The following is a 23,900-nucleotide window of genomic DNA, read 5'->3' as shown; positions in this document are numbered from 1 at the left end:
GTGGGAGGTGCTGGGGCTCAGAGCTCCAGGCTTCAGACCCACAGGGGCAATGGGGCTCTGGGCTTCAGCCCCACAGCTCTTGGCCTCAGCCCCGTGGAGGCACCAGGGCTCTGGGCTTCAGCTGCGGGTCCCCACAGAAACTGGCTCGTGGACCCCCAGTTGAGAACTGCTGCCTTACAGTATGGAAAGCAGATGTTATAGGTGAGATTAAGGCAGGCAGCAACTCACAAGCAGTCCATCAAGCCTCAACACTGAACACATGCGTAGAGCTCTAAATGCCCATTTTAACCATACAGGTGAGCCAGACTGGCTCCAGCAGGGCATTTGTCAGCGTTCCCCATGGGCCCCTGGGCATGAGCTGACCCCTGGGCTGCCAGCGTCACACAGGGGACCAAGGGCGGGTGTGGAATCCCTGTCACTGGAGGTTTTCAGAAGAGTTTGCACATCCCTAGACCCGTCAGAGCTGGCTCAGGGCAGGGGGGCTGAACGAGATGACTTCTCAATGTCCCTTCCCTTGGGATCTTTCTCTGTCCCTTTCTTCCACAGAGGCTGCTCCAGTAAAAGCTGGTACCTCCCCCTCCTGGTCTCGCTAGCATTCATGAGGCAGCTGGACTCCAACAGCAACATTTCCAAATGAAAATATTTTGGGTTTCGATTTATCTCACCAAGATCTGCACATTCCCTCTGATCGTCCCCTGCAGGCCTGTGACACAGTGGGAAGTAATGTTCTGCATGAGTACTGTGTATGCCTCAGTTTCCCCTGTGCGTTACACAAATACCTAGGCAGTGGGACAAGGGGGTGTGATTTTTTGCTGAGACCCTAGTGGGCAAGTGTGGCTGCCTCTATCTGCCTCCACGTAGCTAATGGCCAAAACACTCTGTAATCAGCCTTGGCCATAAGGGCCTCCAGCTGCCACCTGTTTGGTCTTGGGCTGCCCAGCTTCACTCCACTCCCATCAGGATTCAGCCAATCAGGCTAGTGTTTGGGGAGGGTTAAATACACCCAGGACCAGGCCCAAGCCTTTATGCTCCAGGCTTGCTCTAGCAATGGATTGGGGAAGGAAGATACTGCCCCCTGGGGCTTGGGTAAAGGATGGCTCTGTGTGGGGCCAGCCTGGGGTTCCTCCAGCTTATGCAGGTAAATAGTTGGGGGAAGGGGACTCTGTGATGCTTATGGGGCTGGGAGGTGAGGGGCCTAGCTGGGGCAGGGGGGGCTGTCATGGTTCTGCTCTGGGAGAGCCCTGGGGGTGGGACACAGCAACTACTGTAAAAAGAACAAGACTCCTTGTGGCACCTTAGAGACTAACACATTTATTTGAGCATAAGCTTTCGTGGGCTACAGCCCATTTCATCAGACGCAACTACCATGTGGTATGAAGGGGACTGCTCTGGCTAATGGTAATGGCTGCCCCTTTCTCCCCACTGCAGATCAGCGGCTCCTGCTGTGAAATGTCACTCAGAAGTGGGGGAAACATCTCTAGGCAGGGGGTCTGGATTCCCTCTAATGGGTTTTCTGTGCTGACCCTGCTATGATGGGGGAGGGAGGGAGAGAGCGATAACACCTGGCTCTTCACCCATTGATCTCCAGGTGCCCTCCGGGGGGCGGTGGAGAGAACTGAGGGAAGGGGTTTGCCCAAGATCACCCAGGTCTCCAGAGTTCTAGCCCAATGTCCTAGGCTGGTATCCCTTTAAATCAGTGGGTCTCAAACTTTTTTACTAGTGACCCCTTTCACACAGCAAGCCTCTGTGTGTGACGACCCCCCTTATAAATTAAACACACTTATTTTATATATATTTAACACCATTATACATGCTGGAGACAAGTGGGGTTTGGGGTGGAGGTTGACAGCTCATGACTCCCTGTGTAACAACCCCCAGTTTGAGAACCCCCTGCTTTAAATAACTTGTGAGCCTTCTAGTGGTGCTTGCTGTGTTCTGAGCAGTGGAAGCTGGGAGTGTACAGTAACTCCTCACTAATGCTGTAGTTATGGTCCTGAAAAATGAGACTTTAAGCAAATCCAATTTCCCCATAAGAATTCATGTAAATTGGGGTGGGGGTAGGTTCCAGGGAAAATTTTCTTTTTGCCAGATGAGCTAGAGAGATATACATGCTCTAAGTTTTAAACAATTGAATACTGTACACAGCAATGGTGATTGTGAAGCTTGGTTGAGGTGGTGGAGTCAGAGGGTAGGATATTTCCCAGGGAATGCCTTACTGCTAAATGGTGAACTAGCATTTGGCTGAGCCCTCAAGGCTTAACTCATTGTTAATGTAGCCTCACACTCTACAAGGCAGCATGAATGGAGGGAGGGGAGACCCACACTGTGTGTGAGAGAGATGTGCATTTCCCCTTTAAGTATGCTGACTGCACTTAAGTACATTGCCTTGTTAAATTAATCAGCAAGCTAAGATGCAGCTGCTGCCAGGAAGCTTCCTCTGTCTTGAGCTTTGTCATTTGTCCCCCTGTTCTATGGAGATGGGGTAAGCAGGGTGCACCCTGACATTAGCCCCCTTCTTCTCTCTCTCCCACTCCCCTGCACAGCAAGCAGGAGTCTCCAAGGCAGAGGGCAGGAGCCGCACATGGCAGTGGGGGGAGGGACAGCTGAACTGCTGGCAATTAGTAGCCTGCTGGGTGGCTGCTGTGCAGGGAACTTAGGGGAGCTGATGGGAGGGGGAGGGGGGGCTGCTGGTTCAAGCCCCCACCAGCTAACTATAACAAGCTGCTCTTCCTGCAAGCAGTGGACAAGGCAGGTGGCTGCATGTTAGAAGGGAGCATTGCACAACTTTAAATGAGCATCTTCCCTAACTGATCAGTAACAAAACAATGTTAACTGGGATGACTTTAAGTGAGGAGTTACTGTACCTAACAAGACCTGGTGCATTGTGTAATGCTAGTAGCCATGGTTACTCTGGACCCAGCTGTGCCCAGGAAGTGGCTGCTTATAGGAGGAGGCGCAAAAGTCACAACTTCCCAAAGTGCCTGAACTCTGAGGCCTTACTACTTTTGGCAGGGCAGATGTGGGTGGAGGCAGGCAAGATGGTGGTACCAGAGCACCCCCCCAGACCTCTCTGTAAATAAAGTGGAAGGGGGGGGCAAACTTCTCTTGATAGGCTTGGGTTTTTTGGTGCCCAATTTCAGACTTTTATGGGGTTTGGGTTTTTTCTGTGCCTCTTCTGGAACTGTTCCCCCAGAACTGCTAGCCATGCCTGGAAATCCAGGCTGGCCCAGGGGCTAGGACAGTAGTTGAAGACTTGGCAGACCTCATCTGCCACTGCCTTCTTGGGCAAGTCAGTCTGTCTCCCTTTGCCATCTGTAGAACAGTACAAATATTACTGCCCTGCCTCCCCCAGGGGGGTTGTGGGGATACAGACACTAAGGAAGGTGAGGTGGCCCAGTGCTATGGTAATGGGGTGGCACAGACACCGTTAGCTGTTGGCCCTACTGGATTTAATGTTCTTGTCTTCCAGACGTGCCAGCCAAAAGACTGTTACTGTGGCTTATCCTGGCTTTGCTATTGGGTGAGTAAAGGGTCTGAAACTGACTCGTTAAGTGTGCTAATGAACGGGCTAGTGCCTCCACTGGAGAGGACAAGCCTGGGCCTGCTCAGCTGTATCATGGTCCCTACAGTGTAACATCTCGTGGTGGTTTTCGTTTAAGTGAGCCAGGTCCTATTTCACTCGCTGCTGAGCAGTGACAGGGTTGTAACCACCATAACATTTTGAGCACATGGATTTCTGCTGCTACAGTCTGAGCTTAATAAAAACCCTAGACAGGGCAGTGACTCTACCCATGGTCACCAGCAGAACTGGGAAGAGAACCCAGGTGAACTGATTCTCAACCTTATTCACTGGGCCACACGGCCTCCCCTAAGCTAATGGAGCATATTGCAAAAGGCCGTGTGCCTCCCCCTCAGAGCCAGCCAAAGTGAACAGTCTACTGCTGCTGGCTAGTGGAGTTAATCCCCTCTAAGTCCTAGAGGTCCAGGTTGTGGCTATTAGGTCTGAATTGATAGAGTTGAGTCAATAGGTTTTTTTTATTGTTTGGGAACCAAACTGAGAGATCCAATTGGATTCAAATCAAAATCAACTTGAAATAAAAAAAACTTCAGTTCAACTTTGAATTGGTCAAAACATTTAGGTTGCCTCAAAACAAGGTCTACGTTTGTCTTTTCAGTTTGACCAGCACTAGGGTCTTTCATCCTCTTTGGCTTTAAAAATTGGCAAAATTTTGAAATTAAATGACACTTTGCCTCTTCTGGGAAGGAAGAAAAATCAGTTTTCAGGTCAATTTGACACACATTGTCAGATTTCAGAACCCTTTCTCAATTAGCTGAGAACGTTACCAGCTCTCATCAAAACCCTGCCAATGACCCACATTATGTCTATCGGGCTCTACTCTTTTCCTGCTAGGCCCCTGTATAGGGCAGGGAGGAACTTTACCCCAGTAACAGACCCAATTCACCTCCCTCCAGGTCCTTGCTCGGCAGACCCACTGGGCAAGGAGTTCGTCACTGTTTTCATGCAGAACTTTGTCTCTTCCTACGGCCTGCCCAACCTGGAACTGCACATTGCCAGCTACTCGCCTAACACCACAGTTGACATCACAGTGAGTAGCTCCTCCTTCCACAGCCGGCTGCTGCTCCAGCCAGGGGAACCAGTCTCCATCCAGCTTCCCTCCTACACAGAGATGCTACGCAGCTCCAGGACCAACCACACAGTTCTGGTGGTGGCAGATAAGGAGGTCTCGGTTGTAGCCTTCAATGACAAGCTCTACACGACAGCTGCCTCTATTCTGTACCCAGTGCGGGAGTGGGGCCAGGAGTATTACGTCTTCACCCCATCTGGGGAGCCAGATGTAGCGTTCAAGGAAATGGCCATTGTCAACCATGGCCAACCCAACTTGGTGGACATCTACCTGAAGGGCTCAGTGATATTTGAGAACATCCGATACCGGGCCAGGACCAGGCTCCGTCTCTCCATGAGGGAGCTATCTGCTGTGCAGCTCCAAAGTAAAGACGACCTCTCAGGCAGCCGCGTGGTAGCACAGAGACCTGTAGCTGTCTTATCTGGCAACACGTGTGCCCAGCGGAACAGCCAGTGCAACCATGTCTTCCAGCAGTTGCTGCCAGTGCCTAGCTGGGGCAGCTCCTTCCTGGTGCCACCCCTGCCCTTCCAACCCCATTACGACCTGGTGTACATCACAGCAGCCCAGCAAACAGAAGTCACTGTCCACAGGGGAGCCAACGTCCAGGTCACGAACATGACCAGAGGGCACGTGGTGGAGCAGTGGGTTGGGGAGGCTCAGGCGCTGTATATCACTAGCACAGCAGGTGTCCAGGTCTTCTTCTTTAGTACTGGGGCCAGGCTGCTGGGCAACTTCTCCTTTGACCCATTCCTGCTCAACGTGCCAGCAGCTGGGAGCTACTGTACATCCTACCTGGCCATCTCCCACCCCTACTTCACCAGCTATGTTCTCCTCGTCGTGCTGACCTCTGCTGTCTCTGGGCTATCATACAATGGCAAGCAGATGCCCCCATTGGACTGGCACAGCATTGCCAACACCAGCTTTTCCTGGGCTGGAATGGTGCTGCCCCCAGACTCTGGCTACAACATCGTGGCTCATCCCCATGCCCCCTTCGGGCTGACCAGTGTGGGGATATCACACATGAATGGCTACAGCTCCACGGCAGTGTGTCTCGACAAAGGTGGGTTGCTGATGGGTCTGCTGCTGGGAGGGTGGGCAGCTGGGAGTCTGGACTCCTGGGATCTAGTCCAGACCTTGGCCAAATCAGTTCTGCTCCCGATGGCTCAATATCCAAGAGACAGACTAGGGTAATGGCCAGGAATAGAACCCAGGAGTCCTGGTGCCCAGCACACTAAGGGATCAATGTTTAACAAGGGCCACTATCCCTCAACCCTCTTCTCATCCCTCTAGTCTTGGGCCCTTGTAGCTCCATGCAATGCAGACCAGAGGAGAGATGCAAGGTGACCAGTGGTGAAGCATTCTGTTATGCAACCTCCAGCAGAACTTGCTGGGTCTCTGGCTACTCCCACTACCGCACGTTTGATGGGCAGAGCTACGAGTTCCCTGGGCGCTGCACAGTCATCTTGGTCCGGACAGATGGACTCAGCCAGAGGCTACCAGCTTTCACTGTGACTTCCCGGAAGGGCTTGGCTGGCCTGCCATCCCTGGTGATGCTGGAACTGCCTGATGATGAGCTTGTGGTTGAGCTAATGGGGCTGGATGCAAGTCATGCCTGGGTGAGTTCTCCAGGGGTGCACAGGGCTGGCAACTCTGCTGCATGGGGGATGCTGGGCTTGGCTAGGTTTTAGATGGGAGAAATCAAGCCCACTCCAGGTTCTGCAGGGTGGGGCTGCTCTCCTTGTCAGTACTGACATGGTGCTGGGGGGGGGCATGCTGCAAGGTGGGGCGGGGGAAGCTTGGCAGATGGTGCTCTCCCCTCAGTACAGATCCCAGTGTCCCACTAGAGGGGTGGGGTGCTGTTGCATACCTTGCTGTGGAGGCAGCACCACCTGTGCAAGCAGATACAGGGGCATCTCTGCAAGAGCTCCAGTCCCTTTTTTAGGGTGACCAGATGTCCCAATTTTATAGGGACAGTCCTGATTTTTGGGTCTCTTTCTTATTTAGGCTCCTATTACCCCCACCCTCTGTCCCAGTTTTTCACATTTGCTGTCTGGTCACCCTACCCTTTCTGGACCTACTGGGTCTGAGCATTGCACTTCTGAGCTGGTGGCAGCTGGGTGCTGATCAGCACCCTATGGTCCTCCCACTGTAGACCAACTACCCAGCTGCTTGTCCAGCACCAGGGGGTTCCCCCTCATGCTGGGCTCTCGAGGTGGGAACATGGCCCTGACTCTCAGCATCCCCTAATGCCAAGTGTCCATGTCCCAGGCTCCCCTGGGCTGGGGAGAGACTGGGCTTTCATGGGTTGGGTCAGCTGATACTGGATGAGCTGAGACCCCACCCCAGTACCAGTGCGGCTGATGGTGGGAGTCCTTCCAGAGTTCCATGACGCCTCCTGACTGCTCGGCTTTTGCTGTCCTTAGGTCAACCACCAGCGTCAGCCCCTGCCTGTCTCCGTGGAAGGAGGGAAGGTCCGGGTCTCCCAGCACGGCGAGTCCAGTGTTCTCAAGACAAGCTTTGGCTTGCGAGTCCTCCTCAGTCAGCCGCACCACATAACCATCAGCATTCCCAGCAGCTACCACGGGCTGGTCCAGGGCATGTGTGGGAACAGCAATGGCAATGCCAGTGATGACTCGGTTACACCAGGGGGCGCTCAGGCTCCAGATGCTGTTGCCTTTGGCAACACCTGGAGGGTGCCTGGTGGGAAGGAGCGGCCCTGCTGGAGCAAATGCATGGGGCGATGCCGTAGCTGCCTCTCTACCAATGTCTCCACTCTGCTTGGAGGCCAGGAGTTGTGTGGCATAGTTAGAGCTACAGAGGGACCCTTTGGCCCCTGCCATCTGGTGGTTCCCCCCCAGGAGTTCTATGAAAGCTGCCTGTATGACCTGTGCATGAGTGATGGAGCCCAGAAGTCCCTGTGCCCAGCTCTGGCAGCCTATGCTGCTGTGTGCCAGGCTGAGGGAGTCACCCTGGATGGCTGGCGGGAGGCATCGCACTGCAGTGAGTATCCCGTGTGTGTGAGGACTCACTGCCAGCAGCTGGCAATATGCTACACTCCCATAACACCTGCTACCCAGGGAGCTCACTGAGCCTGGAGCGCCTCCATCAAAGTGCCAGGAGTCCTGGATCAACTGCTAGACCAGGGGTGGACAAACTTTTTTTTGTGGGGGGGGGAAGGGAACTGAGGGCCACATCTGGGAATAGAAATTGTATGGCAGGTCATGAATGCATCTCAACCCCAATTTTGGGAGCAGGAGGGAGTGAGGGCTCTGCTTGGAGGAGCAGGCTCCAGCATGGGGCTAGAGATGAGGAGTTTGGGTACAGGATGGGGCTCTGGGCTGGGACCAAGGGGTTTGGATGGCAGGAGGGAGATCAGGGTTGGGGCACAAGGAGAGGCTCAGGGGTGCAGGCTCTGGGTGGTGCTGCCCTCAAGTGGCTCCCAGAAGCAGCAACATGTCCCTTCTCCAGCTCGTACACGGAGGTGCAGCCAGGTGGCTCTGCATGCTGCCCCATTTCACAGGCACTTCCCCCACAGCTCCCATTGGCCAGGAACTGCAGCCAATGGGAGCTGTGGGGGCAGCATGCAGAGTGGAGCCTCTGGCTGCTCCTACATGTAGGAGCTGGAGTGGGGTCATGCTGCTGCTGCTTCTGGGAGCTGCGTGGAGCAGCCCCCAACCCTACTCCCCAGCTGAAGCATTGGAGCTGGGCAAGCCCCAGACCCCACTCCCCAGCAGGAGCTAGAGGGCCAGATTAAAATGGCTGGTGGGCTGGATCCAGCCCGTGGGCTGTGGTTTGCCCACCCCTGTGCTAGACCCTACTCCTTTCCCAGAGCCAGGGTTAGAAACTAGAAGTGTTGGCTTCCAGCCATGGGGGCCCCCCTTGTAACCCACCAGCTCCCGCACCCCTCCCAGAGCTGGGGATGGAACCCAGGAGTCCGGGCTCCCAGCTGTCTTCTCTACCAGCCAGTAATGGCTGGTGTCCTGTCAGCCCCACTCCACTGGGATGCAAAACTGGTATTGCCTTAAGGGGATGACTAAACCCAGATGCCTCTTGTCCTATGTGAAATTTAAATCCTCCTATAGGTGGGAGTGTGAACCAGCCTCCCTGCGGGGAGCAGGGTTCTATCCCTGTTTCCACTTTGCTGGGTGACCACAGGCTGGCCCTCTCTCTGCTTCCATCTGGGGATAACCCTGGGTAGGCTGCTAGCTAGTGAAGTGGGTTGAAATGGAGCAGCTTGATTGTGGGTCTAGATTGTGGGTGACCTCTGCTCTAGCTGAAGTGGTGGGGCCTCTGCTGCTCGGGCAGGAGGATCTGGCTGTTCTCGCCTGGGAAACTCAGCTGACCTGTGGAAGCAGCATGGTGACTATGTGGATCTCACAATTGATTGGCTGTCAAACAAGGGCAGGCCTATAATTCTGTGAATACCGGGGGGGGGGGGAGTGAAAGGGGGGGAAGAGGGTGCTGGAGAATCAGTACATGAACCCTCTGGGACTGCAGAATGGAGAGCAAGGTTTGCCCTCAGGTTTCCAAGGGTCATGTCCCTCTCCTAGAGACTGAGATAAGAGCCTGCTATTGCTGTTAGCTGGTGGAGTTGCTCCATAGCACACTAGAGGCCTGTGCTGTCAAAGGCTCAGTTCTGGCCCTGTAGGAGATGTGGGTGGTGTCCCTAAGTTCTCACCATCTGAACCCCACAAGCTGGGAGAGGTGGTCTCTACTAGACAAGGCCATTTCCTACTAGCAGCTGATGGCTGTTGCTTCTTCTCTTCCTCCTCCTCCAATTGCCTTGTCCTTTCTCGTTTCAGTGCTCCAGTGCCCCCCACACAGCCGCCTCCAGACCTGCGCCTCTGCCTGTCCAGCAGCATGTTCCAATCTCTCTGCCCCAGACAAGTGTCCTGCCCCCTGCCAGGAGACCTGCATCTGCCTGAATGGCTTTGTCCAGCGTGCTGCAGCCTGTGTCCCCCATGGAGAGTGTGGCTGTGCCCTAGAGGGACGTTTTCTGGAGGCAGGAAAGATCTGGGGGGAGTTTTGCCGGAGCATCTGCACCTGCCAGGAGGACACAGGGGAGATGGAATGCCACAATGCCAGCTGTGGAGCACAGGAGAGCTGCCAGCTGGTGGATGGGGCATGGGACTGTCATCCTCTTCCTTATCTATCTTGCCTGGCTTACGGGGACTATCACTACGTCACTTTCGATGGGCACAGCTTTGAATACCAGGGTAGTTGCAGCTACCAGTTGGCTGGATCCTGTTCTGATGATGTCTTCTCTGGCATGGTCCCCTTCTACATCCAAATCCACACTCACCCTGGCATGAGCCCACTTGGCACTGCCACCAAGTCTGTTGAGATTGGGGTGTATGATAAGGTTATCTCCCTGAGCAAGCAGCAGAGCAGGGCAGTCCTGGTGAGTAGATAGGGCAGAAACTGGATTTCCCACTGGGGAGGATGGGCAGGAATTGACTTCAGAGTTTTGGAATGGAATGAAAACAACCTTCCTGCAAGACAAGTGGATCAAAACATTTCCTTGTCAAAATCAACTTCAACCTTACAATCTTTTGTATAGAAGTTGGATCGAATGGGAAAGTTGACAGCCAAAAAGTCAACTTTTGACTAAACCTGAAATGTTTGCTTGTGGGGTGTGGGTTGTATTGTAGGGTTTTTCATAACCTCTGGGTGAGGACATATGTTCTGATTAGTCCTCAAAGCTGCTTCAACTAAAGCTGAGCAGCTGATCTTGTCACTAGACCTGTGACTCAGTCCTACAGAATCCCTACCTTAATCCAGTTTTAAGAACAGGGGCGGCTCTACCTTTTTGGCCGCCCCAAGCAGGTCATGCGCGGGCGCCCGCCCCGGAGGGCGCGCCCCCGCCCGGAGCGCAGCAGCAGACCTCCACCGGGCATGACTGCACTGGGGACTGCTGGTCCGGCGGCTGCTCCTGGCTCGCGCAGTTCCGGCGCGGGTCCGTTCGGCTCGGCGGCGGCGCGCTCTGCGCTGCGGATGTCTGCGCCGAGCCGAGCCGAGCGCGCAGCGCGGCGCCCCGCCCGGCAGTCATGCCTGCGGCAGGTCCCCTCGGGCCTCCAGGCACGACCTCAGGACAGGCGCCCAGCCGCCGCCGCCGCCAGCGCCCCCCCCCCCCCCAGGGCGGCCGCGGCTCGGCCTCGGCAGCAGCGGCAGAGCTGGGGCCCCAGCCTTTTGCCCCCCCCTTTTGCCCCCCGCCCTTTTGCCCTTGTGCTTTTGCCTGGAGCCCCCTGCCCCTGTTTAAGAACCCCATAAACCTACAACCCACCTGGTTGCTCTGGCCTTAAAATTCAGGAGGGACCACAGCTAACCTGGTCTGACCTCCAAACCCAAGCCAGTTTCTCAGTCATTCCTGCATCAAGTTATTAGGCTGGATCAGGTCTTGGTTTTGTTTGAGTCAGGTGAGGTAATAGCTCTTACTGGCTCAGCTTCTGTTTGGTGGAAGGGACAAGCTGTTGCACTTCACTTCTGGGGACAGTAACCAGAGTGTCCAAGCTAAATACAAGGTGGGACAAGCCTGGGAACTTAAATCCATAGTTCAGCTGGATGCTAAACACCATGGACTTGGCAGATGGGGGTTTATGGCCTATTAATCTTAAAATTCACCCTGCTGCCTGCTAATCCTCCATTGTCCTACAACTGCAGAGGGTTAAGTGCCTTCCTACAACACTTAAGCACAAGGGGTTCATATGTCTATCCCACCACATGTCTTGGCTGGACACTGATTACCTTCTCCAGACCTGAGAGACAGTTGAGCTTCAGAGCTCTCCAGCAGAAATTGGTCCAATAAAATATTACCTCACCCACCTAGTCTGTTCCAAATCTTGGTTTTTAGTCTCCATGTGATGATGGGTAAGGTAATCTTTTAGACCAACTTCTGTTGGTGACAAACATTGCAATCAAATTTCACCTACAGGGGAAGCCATTCTAAGATCTGTACCTTCATTTCCATTGTGTGTGGCTGGCTTCCAGCTGCAGTCGCCATATTTGTGTGCAGGCAGCTGGCCCAGCATGCTGGGACATGCTGCTGTCTAATAGTGGCAAAGCCTCATGCAGGCACCTCCTTATTGCCTTGGCTAGAGCTGTGCAGGAAAAGGCTCTCCCATTCTGAGCAACTCCAAAATGTCTGATTCCAAATCAGAATGAAGAAAAACCATTGAGACTTTTCACAGGCAGCAAATGCTAGAAAACTGGCTTAGAGAACCAAAACAGGATGGGTTTTTAGGCAGCTGGAGAGGTGCCCTGGCAGCTGCTAGTCCTAAGCAAGGGGCCTACAACAAGCAGGAAAAAGCCCTTCAAACAGAATTCCTCTGCTCCCAACCCCTGCAGCTAATCATGTCCCTCTGACCTTCCAGGTGGATGGGATATTGGTCCACCTGCCCTATATCCTGAAGAACCAGCTTGTGGTCTTCTGCACCAGCTGGGATGTGCTGGTGAAGACTGACTTTGGCCTCACAGTTGCTTTCGACTGGGACAGTCGGCTCCGGCTCAGCCTCCCTGCTGCCCACGTTGCCGGGGTGTGTGGCCTGTGCAGCAACGTGTCTGGGAGCGGAGGAGCAGCCTCAGGAGTTGGAGGCATGCAAGGCACTGCCCCCGAGTGTGGCCCTGCCACATGCTATGGGAACTGCACTGCTTGCAAAGGGGCTCAGAGATACAGGGCCAGGGACCGCTGTGGCATGATGATGGCTGAGAACGGGCCCTTCATGTGGTGCCACAGCACCATAGACCCCAGCGGGTATTTCCAGGCCTGCATCTCTGACCTCTGCTCCCACCAGGGGAATGAGACTGTTCTGTGTCGTGCTCTGGCAGCTTATGCAGCCGCCTGTCAAGAAGCTCGGGTTCCTGTCGGGCTGTGGAGAAACAGGAGCTTCTGCAGTAAGTGAGAACAGCTGGATCTGGGAGTGGGGTCTGGTGGGTAGAGCAGAGGGGCTGGGAGCCAGGATGCCTGGATTTTGTTGCTGGGCAGTTAGTGGGTGGCCCAGAGCCTCCCACCTACATGACAGCATGAAAGTGATGGGCTGGCTGGAGCAGGAAGAGGATAGAATCCAGACTTCCCCTCCATTATATAGGTTCTGATCACTGCATCCACCTCCCAGCTGTGCTGTTATTGCACAACAGATGGGAACATGGGTGGATCAGTGGCAAGCCCAGATCTGACTCTGCCTCTGTACATTTTTTGGGGGAGGGGCAATGCTCATCTTTGGAGATAAGAACAGGGGTCTGAGCAATATCCACCTAGACAACCGTGGCTCTTCTCTGCAGGCCCCCCAACGGGGTGGTGAAGCTCGAGAGAGCCACCTCCCCTGACACCAGTGGATCCCTCCAGTGCTGGAAGAGGGTGGCACGGTGGCTACAGGGGGATGCTGTTGGCCATACAAGAGGCTGGGGGTGGGGATAACAGTTGCCCCTCTGGCTCCAGTGTCAAAGGCCCTGGGCTCAGTGGGCTCAGGCCCATGGTGGGATGGTCAGGCAGCATCCTTGAAGCTATTGGGGTGGACTTCACCCAACCCTCTGCCTCTCTTTCCTGCAGGTCCCAACTGCCCTCCAAACAGTCGCTATGACCCCTGTGCCGCGGCATGCCCTGCCACCTGCTGCAATATCTCCCTCCCACACCCCTGCCCACTGCCATGCCAGGAGGGCTGTCAGTGCACCCCAGGCCATGTGCTCAGTGGGGACCAGTGTGTACCCCCAGCAGGCTGTGGTTGCCTGCACCAGGGACTGTACTGGCCACTGGGCAGCTCCTTCTACACAGCAGCCTGCGAGGAGAGGTGCAGCTGCCAGGCCCCTGGGAGGGTGGCATGCCAGCCCCACAGCTGCAGGGCCCATGAGGAGTGCAGCATCCAGGCAGGAGTGCGAAGCTGCTACCCTGCCCTCTTCAGGACCTGCTCAGCCTTTGGCAGGAGCAACATCATCTCCTTTGACCAGACAGCGTTCATCCTCCGGTGGAACTGCAGCCATGTCCTGGCTGAGATGCAGGCCGGAGGTAACCTGACCAGCTTTGCTGTCTGGCTGCTGAGAGGAGCTAACCAGGAGACATGGCCAGAGGTCAGGGTCTATGGCCATAGACTTACCTTGTCCCGGGGCACTGCAGCCATCCAGGTGAGTAACAAGCATGTTCTGTGGGCTCTGATGCTGGTTTGGATGGAAGGGGGGGCTAGTGGCTTGGAGCAGGGGATCAGGATTCCTGGGTTCTCTTCCTGGTCTGGGAAGGGGCTGGGAGCTGCTGCCAGAACAGGGTATTGGACTCCTGGGTCCCACTCTAGGAAGGGAGCATGGGCTGATTATCCCAAGCTTGTGGGGGTGGGAATTCCAGCCTGGTCCCTGAAATGAGGTTGAGCCCTCTGGGACCCAGGGTTCCCCCTCACTAAAATGGGGTTAATTCCTAGCTGAGATACCAGCAGTCCAACGCATGCCCTCCCCACAAAACTGATGGAGCAGAAGGCCTAGGAAGTGAGAGTTTGCGAAACCTGGTGCAGGAGGCTTCCCACCAGCTAAGCTTGTAGATAATGTTGGGGAGAGGGGGGGAAGAGACTGATATTCTCCCCCCCACACACACACACACCCTTGGCTAGCAAGGAGATGGCCAAGGCAACCACAAGTACTAGGGCCCATGTCCATAGCTCATAGTGGCTGCTCCCGCAAAGAACAGCTGCCCCCTGCTAGCTCGAGTGGTCAGCCTGTGCCGAAGTTCAGATTTGGACCCTGCTGGTGACCTGAGGGTTGAGGTTTTTATAGCCCATGGCCTTGCTGAGCACCGGTGCCTGTTCCTCCCCAGGTGGATGGCGTGTGGGGCTATCTGCCCCTGGATCTGAGTGGCTCAGTGCGCATCTTCCTGCACGGCAGAATTCTCCGCCTGGAGACTGACTTCGGCCTCCAGGTTGCCTATGATGGGGCCTCGCTTGTAATGATCAGCATCCCGGGACCTTACCAGGGGCACATGGCTGGTCTCTGTGGCAATTACAATGGTGTGTCAAGTGATGACTTCACACTGCTGGATGGCTCGGTCTCCCGCAGTGCATCTGCCTTTGCCTCTGCTTGGAGAGCTGGCGTGGGACAGGACTGCTACACAGAAGGGGAGGGCTGGCAGCCCCCATGCTCCAGCCATGAAAGCCAACATTGCCACCTCCTGCTGGCCAGGGACGGCCCATTCAGCAGTTGCCACTCTGCTGTTGAACCCACGGCCTACGTCAACAGCTGCCTCTCTGATGTCTGCCTGGGGAACAGCACAGCCATACGCTGCAGTGTGATGGCCAGCTACGCAACCATGTGCCAAGCTGCCGGGGTCGCAATTGGCCACTGGAGGGACCTGGCTTCCTGCTGTGAGTTCACCCTCCCCTTCCCTGGACTAGATGGTGGGTGGGCAAAAGGGAATGGGTTAGTGGAACCCTTCCTCGGCCGGATCAGAACCAGCGAGGCCTCTCCCCAGGCAAGGACTAAAGGAAGGTCCCATCTCTGGGTATGGTGCTACACAGCAGTGTAAGCCCAGGGTTTCAAGTCTGGCTCAAGCCTGAGTCCAGCTGAGACACAGGGTTCAAGCCCTATTGCTTACCTGTGTAGACACGGCCTCTGCGGCTCACCTAGGCAAGGTGTGACATGTTCTAAACTCCCCCTGAATTAGGCCATGGCTAAGGTCTGGCCTATACTACTGGCTTATAACAGAAGTATGTTACTCTGTGGATTTTTTTATACCCTATGTAGACAGCAAGAGCCTCTCTGTCAACATAGCTACTGCCTCTGATGGAGGAGGATTAACTACAGTGATGGAGCATTCTCCTATCAGCATAGTCCTCATAAAAGCACCGCAGCTGTGCTGATGCCATGTTAAGTGTAGGTGTAGCTGTGTCAGGGGTGTGAAGAGGTGTGATCCCTTCTTCCAACATTGGAAGAAGCCACTCATGTAAATGCAGCTGTACCAGCAAGTTGGTCCACTTTTAATTTTGTAGTCTAGACATGCCTGTATGGAGCCAGTCAAATGTGCATCAAAAATATGGGGCCTGAGTGTTCACTTTCACAAAGCTTCTGCCTTGATCAGAACTGTTTCCTGTCCAACAAAAGCCAAATTGAACTATAGGAGAGGTTTTTTTTTTTAATGTAACTTTTTTCTGAAGTTGGTTAGATCAACACTTGCCCATGCAGGGGAGAACTGGCTTTGAGATCGCTCTAGTAAAGACTCTGGTGTAGAGAATCTTCCTGCAGTGTAGAGGAAGCGTTTATTGGCTCAGGCTGGCAAGGATTCACTTGATATCACACCAGTAACCTGGGCAGTGAGGCACCACCAAAAGGGTGGCAGTGTGGCCTAGTGGATAGGGCTCTGGGATGCAGGAGACCCAAGACCTATTCCCAGCTCTGTCACTGACTTGCCAAATGATGCTGGGCAGGTATAGCTCTTCTCTGCCTCAGTTTCCCCATCTGTACAATGGGGATCATGACCTGTTTTGTGAAGTGACTTGACATCTGTGGATGAACAGAGCTATAGAAGAGCTGGGTGTTATGAATGTAGGTGCTAACAGTGCTGCCTAGTAGTTGGAGCTGGGTGTCAGGACTCCTGGGTCCTATGTCCAGCTGTGGGCAGGGAGTGGGAGCTGGGCTCCTGGGTTCTGTCCCTAGCTCTGGGAGGGAGAGTCCTGTGGCTGGAACAGGTGAAATCAGTACAGTGGCATGTCCTGGTACACTAGAGTTGCAGACTGATGTACCTCTGGCTTCTTCCGCCTAGCCCTGGACTGCCCTGAGAACAGCCGCTATGCTCTGTGCATGGACCCGTGCTCTGCGGCCTGTCTGGCGAAGGAGGCTGGGGTCCCGTGTCAGCGAGGCTGCATGGAAGGCTGTGAGTGCCACGAGGGCTATTACTGGGACGGCCAGGCCTGCATAAGGCCAGGAAACTGCAGCTGCTACAGCAACGGCACCACCTACAAGGTAGGGAACAAACATGGCGCTGTCACCATGGGGGCAGTGTCCCAGCCTTTCCCAGAGCTGCAGCTGGGAATCTGAGAGGGAGCTGATGGTGCTCTTCATCCTATGGGAAAAGCTGGGTGAGGCCAAAACCACCAACCTCTTCCATGGAAACAGGAAGTACCAGAATGAGTCTGGGAACATCAGTGTTTGAGCTGACTTCAATCTGGGGCCACCTGTGGGTGCCTCATGGGAGATGTAGTGCAACTGGTGGGACTGGGACTCCATCTCCCATGAGGCACTGCAGCCTGCGCCCAGATAAAATGTCTGGTCAATTCTGCGGAACATCTGGGGTGTGGCTTTTGTTTTGTTTTTGTTTTTTTTGACAAATGATTTTCTGATATGGAAGGTGGAGTGAATAGCCAACCAGCCCTAATTGTGGTGCTAGTCAGTCTAAATACACAGGTCTATTGGACTACCCATGGGCATTGCTCCTACCAATAGGATCTGGAAGACCTGACAGCAACTATTGCTCCCCAAACTCCTCAAGTAGCAGCCACTACTGAAGTATGGGATGGGAGAGAACAGAAGAGTGACATCACTAGCTTTAACAGGAGAGGAAGGGAATAGAAAAGGCTAAACAGCAGGATCTCTTCTATAATAAATGCTGTGGCTGGGATCTGTTTCTATAGATTGGTCTTATCAGTGCCTTGGACAATGGCATGTAGAATACTGTGCACCATTCTAGTTCCCACACTCTCGAGAGATGCATTCAGACGGGGGTGGGGTGCAGAGAAGGGCTATAGGGGGATAGCGAGAAGGCTTGGTTTGTTTGGCCAGACGCTTGCTGAGAGGGGGATCTGACTGCTGCCTATACATACGGCAGTGGGGAAGGCCAGGCAGGGAGAACTGGCCAACATTTCATTAACGTTGGCCAGTTAAGCCTCATTGTTCTTGGGCCAGGAGTCAGTTTGGGCATGAAATGAGAAGGTTGCTGATCAGAGTGAGGTTCTGGAACAGCCTCCCGAAGCTACCCAGCCTTTCATGAAGGAAAATGCTCTTGAGATGCTGGGCTAAGCTGACAAGCTAGAGGATTTTATCTATTGAGACGCTAGCCTCAACAGCCCCATTAAGTAGTTAAGCTTCACCATTTTAGAGATGAGGCATGGAAGGGAAGCAGCTTGCCCAAGGAAGGCAATGGAGAATTTTGTAAGTGAGACCTAGGGATAGAACCCAGGAGTCCTTGCTCCAACCCCACCCCCCCATAACCCCCTAGTCAGCCTCTCAGCTAGGTTTAGAGCAGGCCTGTATGAAGAATGGGACTTGAGTCCAGACTCTCCATTGTAGATCATAGAATATCAGGATTGGAAGAGACCTCAGGAGGTATCTAGTCCAACCCCCTGCTCAAAGCAGGACAAATCCCCAGACAGGTGGGGGGGGTTGTTACCCCAGTTCCCTAAATGGCCCCCTCAAGGATTGAACTCTCAACGCTGGGCTTAGCAGGCCAATGCTCAAACCACTGAGTTATCCCACCCCCTTCCAATGGCACCTCTTTAACTACAACAGCTCAGTACACAGCTAGCAGCCTGCTCTGCCCCCAGGGGCACAGATTCTCCTGGGATCTCCTGGGCAGTGGCAACAGGAGAAACAGAGGTGCCTTCTGCATGTGGCGTGCACACTCCTCCTGAGGACTGACTCACTTTGGTCTAACTGCAGTTGTTGGGCCCAAGACCAAGGCATGTAGGTGAAACTGATGCTGCCTTCTGGCCTCAGGATCCCAGACTGGAGCCAAGCAATGGTGTGTTGGCCTGTTTTCTCACCTAGCATAGCTCTAGGCAAAGCCAGCCCTGCTGGAGATGGGGTTAAAGGCAACCCTCTAACCCAACAGGCTATGCTAGCTCTGCCTGGGTTGGCACTAGGTCTCTCTGCAGGTAGATGGCACTAGCCTGCCTTCAATTCCCTCCTCTACCACTCTCCCCTTCTCTCCAGCTGGGAGAATCGCTCCTCTCTGCCTCCTGCAACCTGCAGTGCATCTGCCTGCCCTCGGGGAATCTGACCTGCACCCCTCACCAGTGCCCAAGCGGGAAGCCCTGCGGACTGAGGAATGGTGTGCGAGGCTGCTACGCAGAGTGGCATCCCTGCCTGGTGGCCCCTGGGCAGCTCCTCTCTACCTTCGATGGCTTGTCCGGAGCAGCCCCAACCAGTGGGGCCCATGATGTGAGCAGGGTCTGCGAGCAGAACACCACGGGCTGGTTCAGGATCGTGTTGGAGAGCTGGCAGTGCCAGCCAGATGCCAGACATGTGGCCATAGTGTACATGTTCCTCAGTGCGGTCTTCATTGCCACTGACACAGAGGGCATGGCCTGGGTAAGGACTGCCTCAGCAGGGCAGGTTAGATGATCCCTTTGATCCATGGGGATGTAATTTAAGATTGCCTTTATCCCAAATGCACAGATCGAGCCACTCTAGCATCAGGGAAATCACCTGGCTCCCTGCAGTATAGGGATTATGAAACATGGCTGGACAGCTTTTTCCAGCCAGTAGATGGCAATAGTACACTAGCAGGCCATCTCTAGTCACATGAAAACTACTGCATGAGCTGCTCACCTGAATGGTGAGGGAAGATCTCCTACATGAGCACCAAGGTCACTGGGGCACCAAGGTCACTGGGGCCCACTTACTGTGGTATCTGGTCTCCAAAGGTGCAAGCAACTCAACAGCAGCCAACATCTAGAGAATCAGAAGTGAAGCACTGGAAGGGACCCCAAATCCAGCCCCCTATGCTAAGGCATCTTACAACACTCTAGAGACCAGAGCTGAGCAACCACCTTCTAATCTGTTACTTCTCCTTACCCCGTTAGGTCAATGGCCAAGAGGTCTCACTACCCACCACCATCAATGCTGAGCTGTCTCTAACCAGGTCCCAGCAGGGCATTGTGGTCCAGTGGCTGGAAAAAGTGGAGGTCCATCTCAATGCCACTGGGGTGCTGGAGGTGATTGCAAATGGGTCATATGCTGCTCAGCTCTGTGGCGCTTGTGGGAACTTCAATGGTGATAGCATGGATGACTTGATGACACGTGGAGGGACACCAGCCTCCAACACCCAGGAGGTTCTGGCTTCCTGGGCAGCTGAGGACTTCTCCTCTTCATGGTAAGTCCTAGCTAACAGGGTGACCCATCCCCTCTGGGGTGGGGATGACAGAGGGCTGCTATACAAGCTACTTATAGAGGCAGGATGGCTGTCTTCAGGGACTCAGACCCAGGTTCAATTCCCCAGCTCTACCACAAGCTCCATGTGACTTTGGGCAAGTCCCTTAGTTTCTTTGTTGGTGCTCTGTGGTACAGATGGGGCACTGCGAGGCTAACATAGAAATAGGAAGAGACCAAGAGGTCACCCAGTCCAGCCCGTGCACTGCGGTAGGACCAAGCAAACCTGCCAGGGATGGCCTAGGTTTATCTAACCCAGGGCTGGGCAAACTTTTTGTCCCAAAAGCCACATCTGGGTAGGGAAATTGTATGCAGGGCAATGAATGTAGGGCTGGGGCAGGGGGTTGGGGTGCAAAAGGGAGTGTGGAAGGGGGCTCTGGGCAGGGGTTGGAGGTGCAGGCTCCAGCCCAGCACCACTTAGCTCTGCTGCCACCCCAGAGCTGCTCTGGTAAGGCAGGCTCCCTGATTATCCTGGCCCTGCGCCACTCCCGGAAGTGGCCAGCAGGGCTCCTGGGAGTGGGGTGGGGCAGGCAGCTCGGCCACACGCTGACCTTGCCGGTGGGTATCACGCCCAAAGCTCCCATTGGCTGCAATTTCCTGTTCCCAGCTAATGGGAGCTGCGGGGGGCGGTGTCTGCAGGTGGGGGCAATGCACAGAGCCCTCTGCCCTCCCCTAGGAGCCACAGGGACAAGGTGCAGGCCACTTCCAGGAGCAGGGCCAGAGCAGACAGGGAGCCTGCCTTTGCCGTGCTGCACCCCAGGGTTGGCAATCCCGTGGACAGGACTGAAAGCCCTGATGGGCTGGATCCAGGCCGTAGTTTGCCCTCCCCTGGTCTAACCTGTCCTTAAACCTCCAATGACAGCGATCCCACAACCTCCCTTAAGCTCTGGAATAGGCTTCCAACTTGCCTTAGAATTAATTTTTTGTTTCCTTAACTATCTGCAGGAAGGGAGATTTTTATTCAAGTCCCATTATTGCTTGTCCTCCTCTCAGTGGACACGGAGACTAATTGATCACTGTCCTCTCTCAGCCCTTAGCCTTCAGCTGTGTTCTCCGGTCCCCACTCAGTCTTGTCTCAAGACTAAACATGTGCAGTTTTAACCTTTCCTCATAGGTCAGGTTTTCCAATCCTTTGATCTTTTGTTGCTTTCCTCGGGTCTCTGTCCAGTTTGGCTCCCTCTTTCCTGGAGCATGGTGCCCAGAACTGGACACAGTACTCTGGCTGAGCAGAGCAGGACAGTGACCTCCCATGTCTGTCTTACAACCCTCCTGTTAATACACCCCCAGAATGATATTAGCCTTGTTTGCAACTGCATCACATTGGGCCAGATTCAATTTGTGACCTGTTACACCCAGCTTCTTGTCAGCAGTGCACCCACCTCGCAGTAACTCCCTGGTTTGTAGCTGTGCATTGGGCTTTCTCCTTCCTAAGAAGCTATGGTCTGGGCACAGGATCCCTGCCTGATATCCAGACTGTGCCATGCAGGTGCTCAGACTGGATGGGCCATCACGGTCCCTCCTGGCCTTAAATCTATGAAGCAACTTCTCCAGCTGGCTCTGTGGACCAGCCACTAGATGAGGGTGTTGTCCATGTTTATATAGCAGAGGGCCACTTGGCTGCTGGCTTCCTCCCTGACCCAGGCTCGTGTGTCTACAGCTGGAGCTGAGACCTACAACCCCAACCCAATACCAACTGGTGCCTGGTTAACTTGCTGTGTAATGCCCTCCACATCAGCCTTGAACGGGCATTACCACTAGTTCCTACCCCTCCTCTTGGTAGAAGGGTCTAGTGGGTAGGGCGCAGGGGGAGGGAAGGATCTGGGAGCCAGGACTCCAGGGTTCTATCCCCAGTTCTGGGAGGGGAGTGGGTTGGAGCCGGGGGATGGGTGAGGGCACTGGGCATCAGAATTCCTGGGTTCTATTTAATTCTCATGGGGTTGGGGGGCTGCTAGGTGTGGTGCTCCTTGAAATCTGGCTACACAGAATATGATCCTGACTGCAACTAAGTTGCACTGGGACTAGAGCCATGCTCCAAATCCAGGCATAAGAAAAGCTTCCACTTGCATGGGGACTCAACTGACCTGCTATGGCACCTCCTGAGGCCACTTGTTCCAGCCATGTCAGATCTACTGCTCTCCACTGATCTATATTCCTGTTTGTTTGTCCGTCCCAGCAGTGGCAGAATCCTAACTGGAGGGTCCAGTCCAGATCAGAGGCTCGGAGCTGCAGACTAAGACTTCAGTGTTCAAATGTAACAAAATAAAGCTGAAATCTCTTGGAACAGTCTGGTCCCTTGTGTATTCCTCTGTCACCTTCAGGTGCCAGGGCCGTGTTGTCAATAAGGACCTAATACAAGGAAATAGTGAATGATTCACGAACACGGGTAACAGATGCCACCCAGCACAGTATCCCTCACACTGGGGCCAGCCCTGACTTTGAGGCAAGTTCAGGTCCATATATAGTGCTCGCCAAGCCTGTCACATACTGTGAACTAGATCTTAGGGGACTCATCCAGATTTACACTGACTCTAATGGGAGTCACTCTGGATTTACACCAGAGAACTGGGGTGTCCATGTACCATGCAAAGGGTGATCTCTGCTGTGTTGCCCAGAGATGAGACCCTCATGGAAAGGTGAGTTTCTGAACTTCAGTACCCTTCTCTACCATCCATACAGCTGGTGGAGGTTTTCCAGCTTCTGCCTAGTAATGAGCCTCTGTCAAACACATCTAGGGGCTTTTGGCAACTTTTTTTTTTCTCAAAAGAAAACTGAGGGGGAATGACTCTCTGGCTATCTTAGCCAAAACTAAAGCTTTGCAGTCAGGGGCAATGCTCAGCTTCTTTTCCATTCTCCGTGTTGGCTGGGTTGGAGAGGAAGGCGCATTGTAAGAGATGGGTCTGGTCTGATTTTTTTTTTTTTTTTAAGGTGCTGGTGGCTCCTGACATGCATACAGGAGGGCAGACTAGATCTGGTGATTCCACCCCTTGCTCACTTCCTGTGTAATGCCCTCCTCTTGGTAGAAAGGCCTAGTGGGTAGGGCACAGGGGAAGGAAGGATCTGGGAGCCAGGAGCCTTTAAGTTATTCAGCCTCTTTCTCCCACCCCAGGGAGGTGGGAAGAAACTAAGGAACAAGCTACACTTTGGGGCTTGGTGTTTTTTGTCTTCAGTGGCTCTTTTTTTCCTCCCCACGTGTAAGACTTTTTTTTTTTCAATCTCTTGAGGGCGGCAGTGGTTTTCAGTGTGGGGGGCTGCAGACTGTCTCAGATTTCCAAAGATTTTTAGCAGGGCTGCAAATGAGAAGCTGAAAACCACTGCTCTAGGGCATAAGTCGGGGATCTTCAAGTGTCAAACCCTCAAACTGAGAATCTCAACTTCCAGAAGATGGAGGCTGAGCTCAGCGCACTGCTCCTTCTCCCATCCCCCTCTGTCTGAGGGACTCTGTCATCCTCCTCCACCATAGAAGCATGTGTGTGCCCCCACACACACACTTATCTCCATTCTTCCCCATGCCAGGGTCTTTTTTTTTTCCTCCCCCCACCCCCATCCATTTTGAACCAAAATGGCTAGGGTTGTGCCTAGGGCTGCCAGAACCCTTCCTGATACTAAGACTTGACCTACTGTGGTGTCTAAAAGTTGTTTAAGGCCTTATTGTGCTTAGTCAATGGAAACACAGCCTGATGCAAAGACTCATTGATTGCCTTCTAAAAACATCCATCAGTTTCCTTCTGTAGCCTGGACAGCCAGTGACAGTTGTCCTAGCAGTGCTTTGAGATGGCTTTGGACTGAAAGGCAGTGGGCTGTACTGGTTTGAATCCCAGATCTATCCTGGGGCTTCCTTCAGTCAAGGTGACTTCATGCTGCTGATGGCCATCTAAGAATCAGGAACTCTGCCATAGTTCCACATAAATAGGTGAAATGATCACTTATACCATGGGCTCAGCAGGGTAGGTATCGGCATGGTTGGCCCTGTTCAGACATAGTGGGGTTCTGATCTGTCTAGGACTCTGTGTGCTGGAGTAGAAGCTTGGTGGAGGTTCTCCAATCTCACAAACCAAGGCCTAACAAGATCCAAGGGATGGAAGCTGACATGTTCAGAAATAAGGTGCAAAATGTTTAAGGGAGAGGGTAACTAACATGGGGAAC

At 53.9% G+C, this 23,900-nt stretch overlaps 1 protein-coding gene across 1 annotated transcript; it reads left to right on the top strand.

Annotated features, from left to right (window-relative positions):
* The first annotated feature begins 1,008 nt into the window (after positions 1 to 1,008).
* Positions 1,009 to 22,038, top strand: LOC120390196 (IgGFc-binding protein-like). Its single transcript, XM_039512614.1, has 13 exons — positions 1,009 to 1,138; positions 3,470 to 3,520; positions 4,474 to 5,706; positions 5,937 to 6,262; positions 7,070 to 7,646; positions 9,449 to 10,047; positions 12,017 to 12,536; positions 13,192 to 13,760; positions 14,437 to 14,980; positions 16,375 to 16,574; positions 18,540 to 18,917; positions 19,412 to 19,701; positions 21,931 to 22,038. Exons 1-13 carry the CDS (start codon positions 1,048 to 1,050, stop codon positions 21,989 to 21,991), a joined length of 5,439 nt encoding a protein of 1,812 aa, XP_039368548.1. The 5' UTR covers positions 1,009 to 1,047; the 3' UTR covers positions 21,992 to 22,038.
* Positions 22,039 to 23,900: the final 1,862 nt, after the last annotated feature.

This window comes from Mauremys reevesii, linkage group 24 (genome assembly GCF_016161935.1).
Source record: "Mauremys reevesii isolate NIE-2019 linkage group 24, ASM1616193v1, whole genome shotgun sequence".
Classification (NCBI taxonomy): domain Eukaryota; kingdom Metazoa; phylum Chordata; order Testudines; family Geoemydidae; genus Mauremys; species Mauremys reevesii.
Note: the sequence above shows the minus strand (reverse complement) of the source record. Positions and strands in the feature narration are given on the sequence as shown.

What these genes read in the sequence shown, in the direction of transcription:
- LOC120390196 (XM_039512614.1), top strand. Translation starts at nt 1,048, where the DNA reads ATGGATTGGGGAAGGAAGATACTGCCCCCTGGGGCTTGGGTAAAGGAT. An exon ending in GGGGCACTGCAGCCATCCAG is followed by an intron (nt 13,761 to 14,436) that starts GTGAGTAACAAG and finishes GTTCCTCCCCAG; the next exon opens with GTGGATGGCGTGTGGGGCTA. An exon ending in GAGGACTTCTCCTCTTCATG is followed by an intron (nt 19,702 to 21,930) that starts GTAAGTCCTAGC and finishes TGTCCGTCCCAG; the next exon opens with CAGTGGCAGAATCCTAACTG.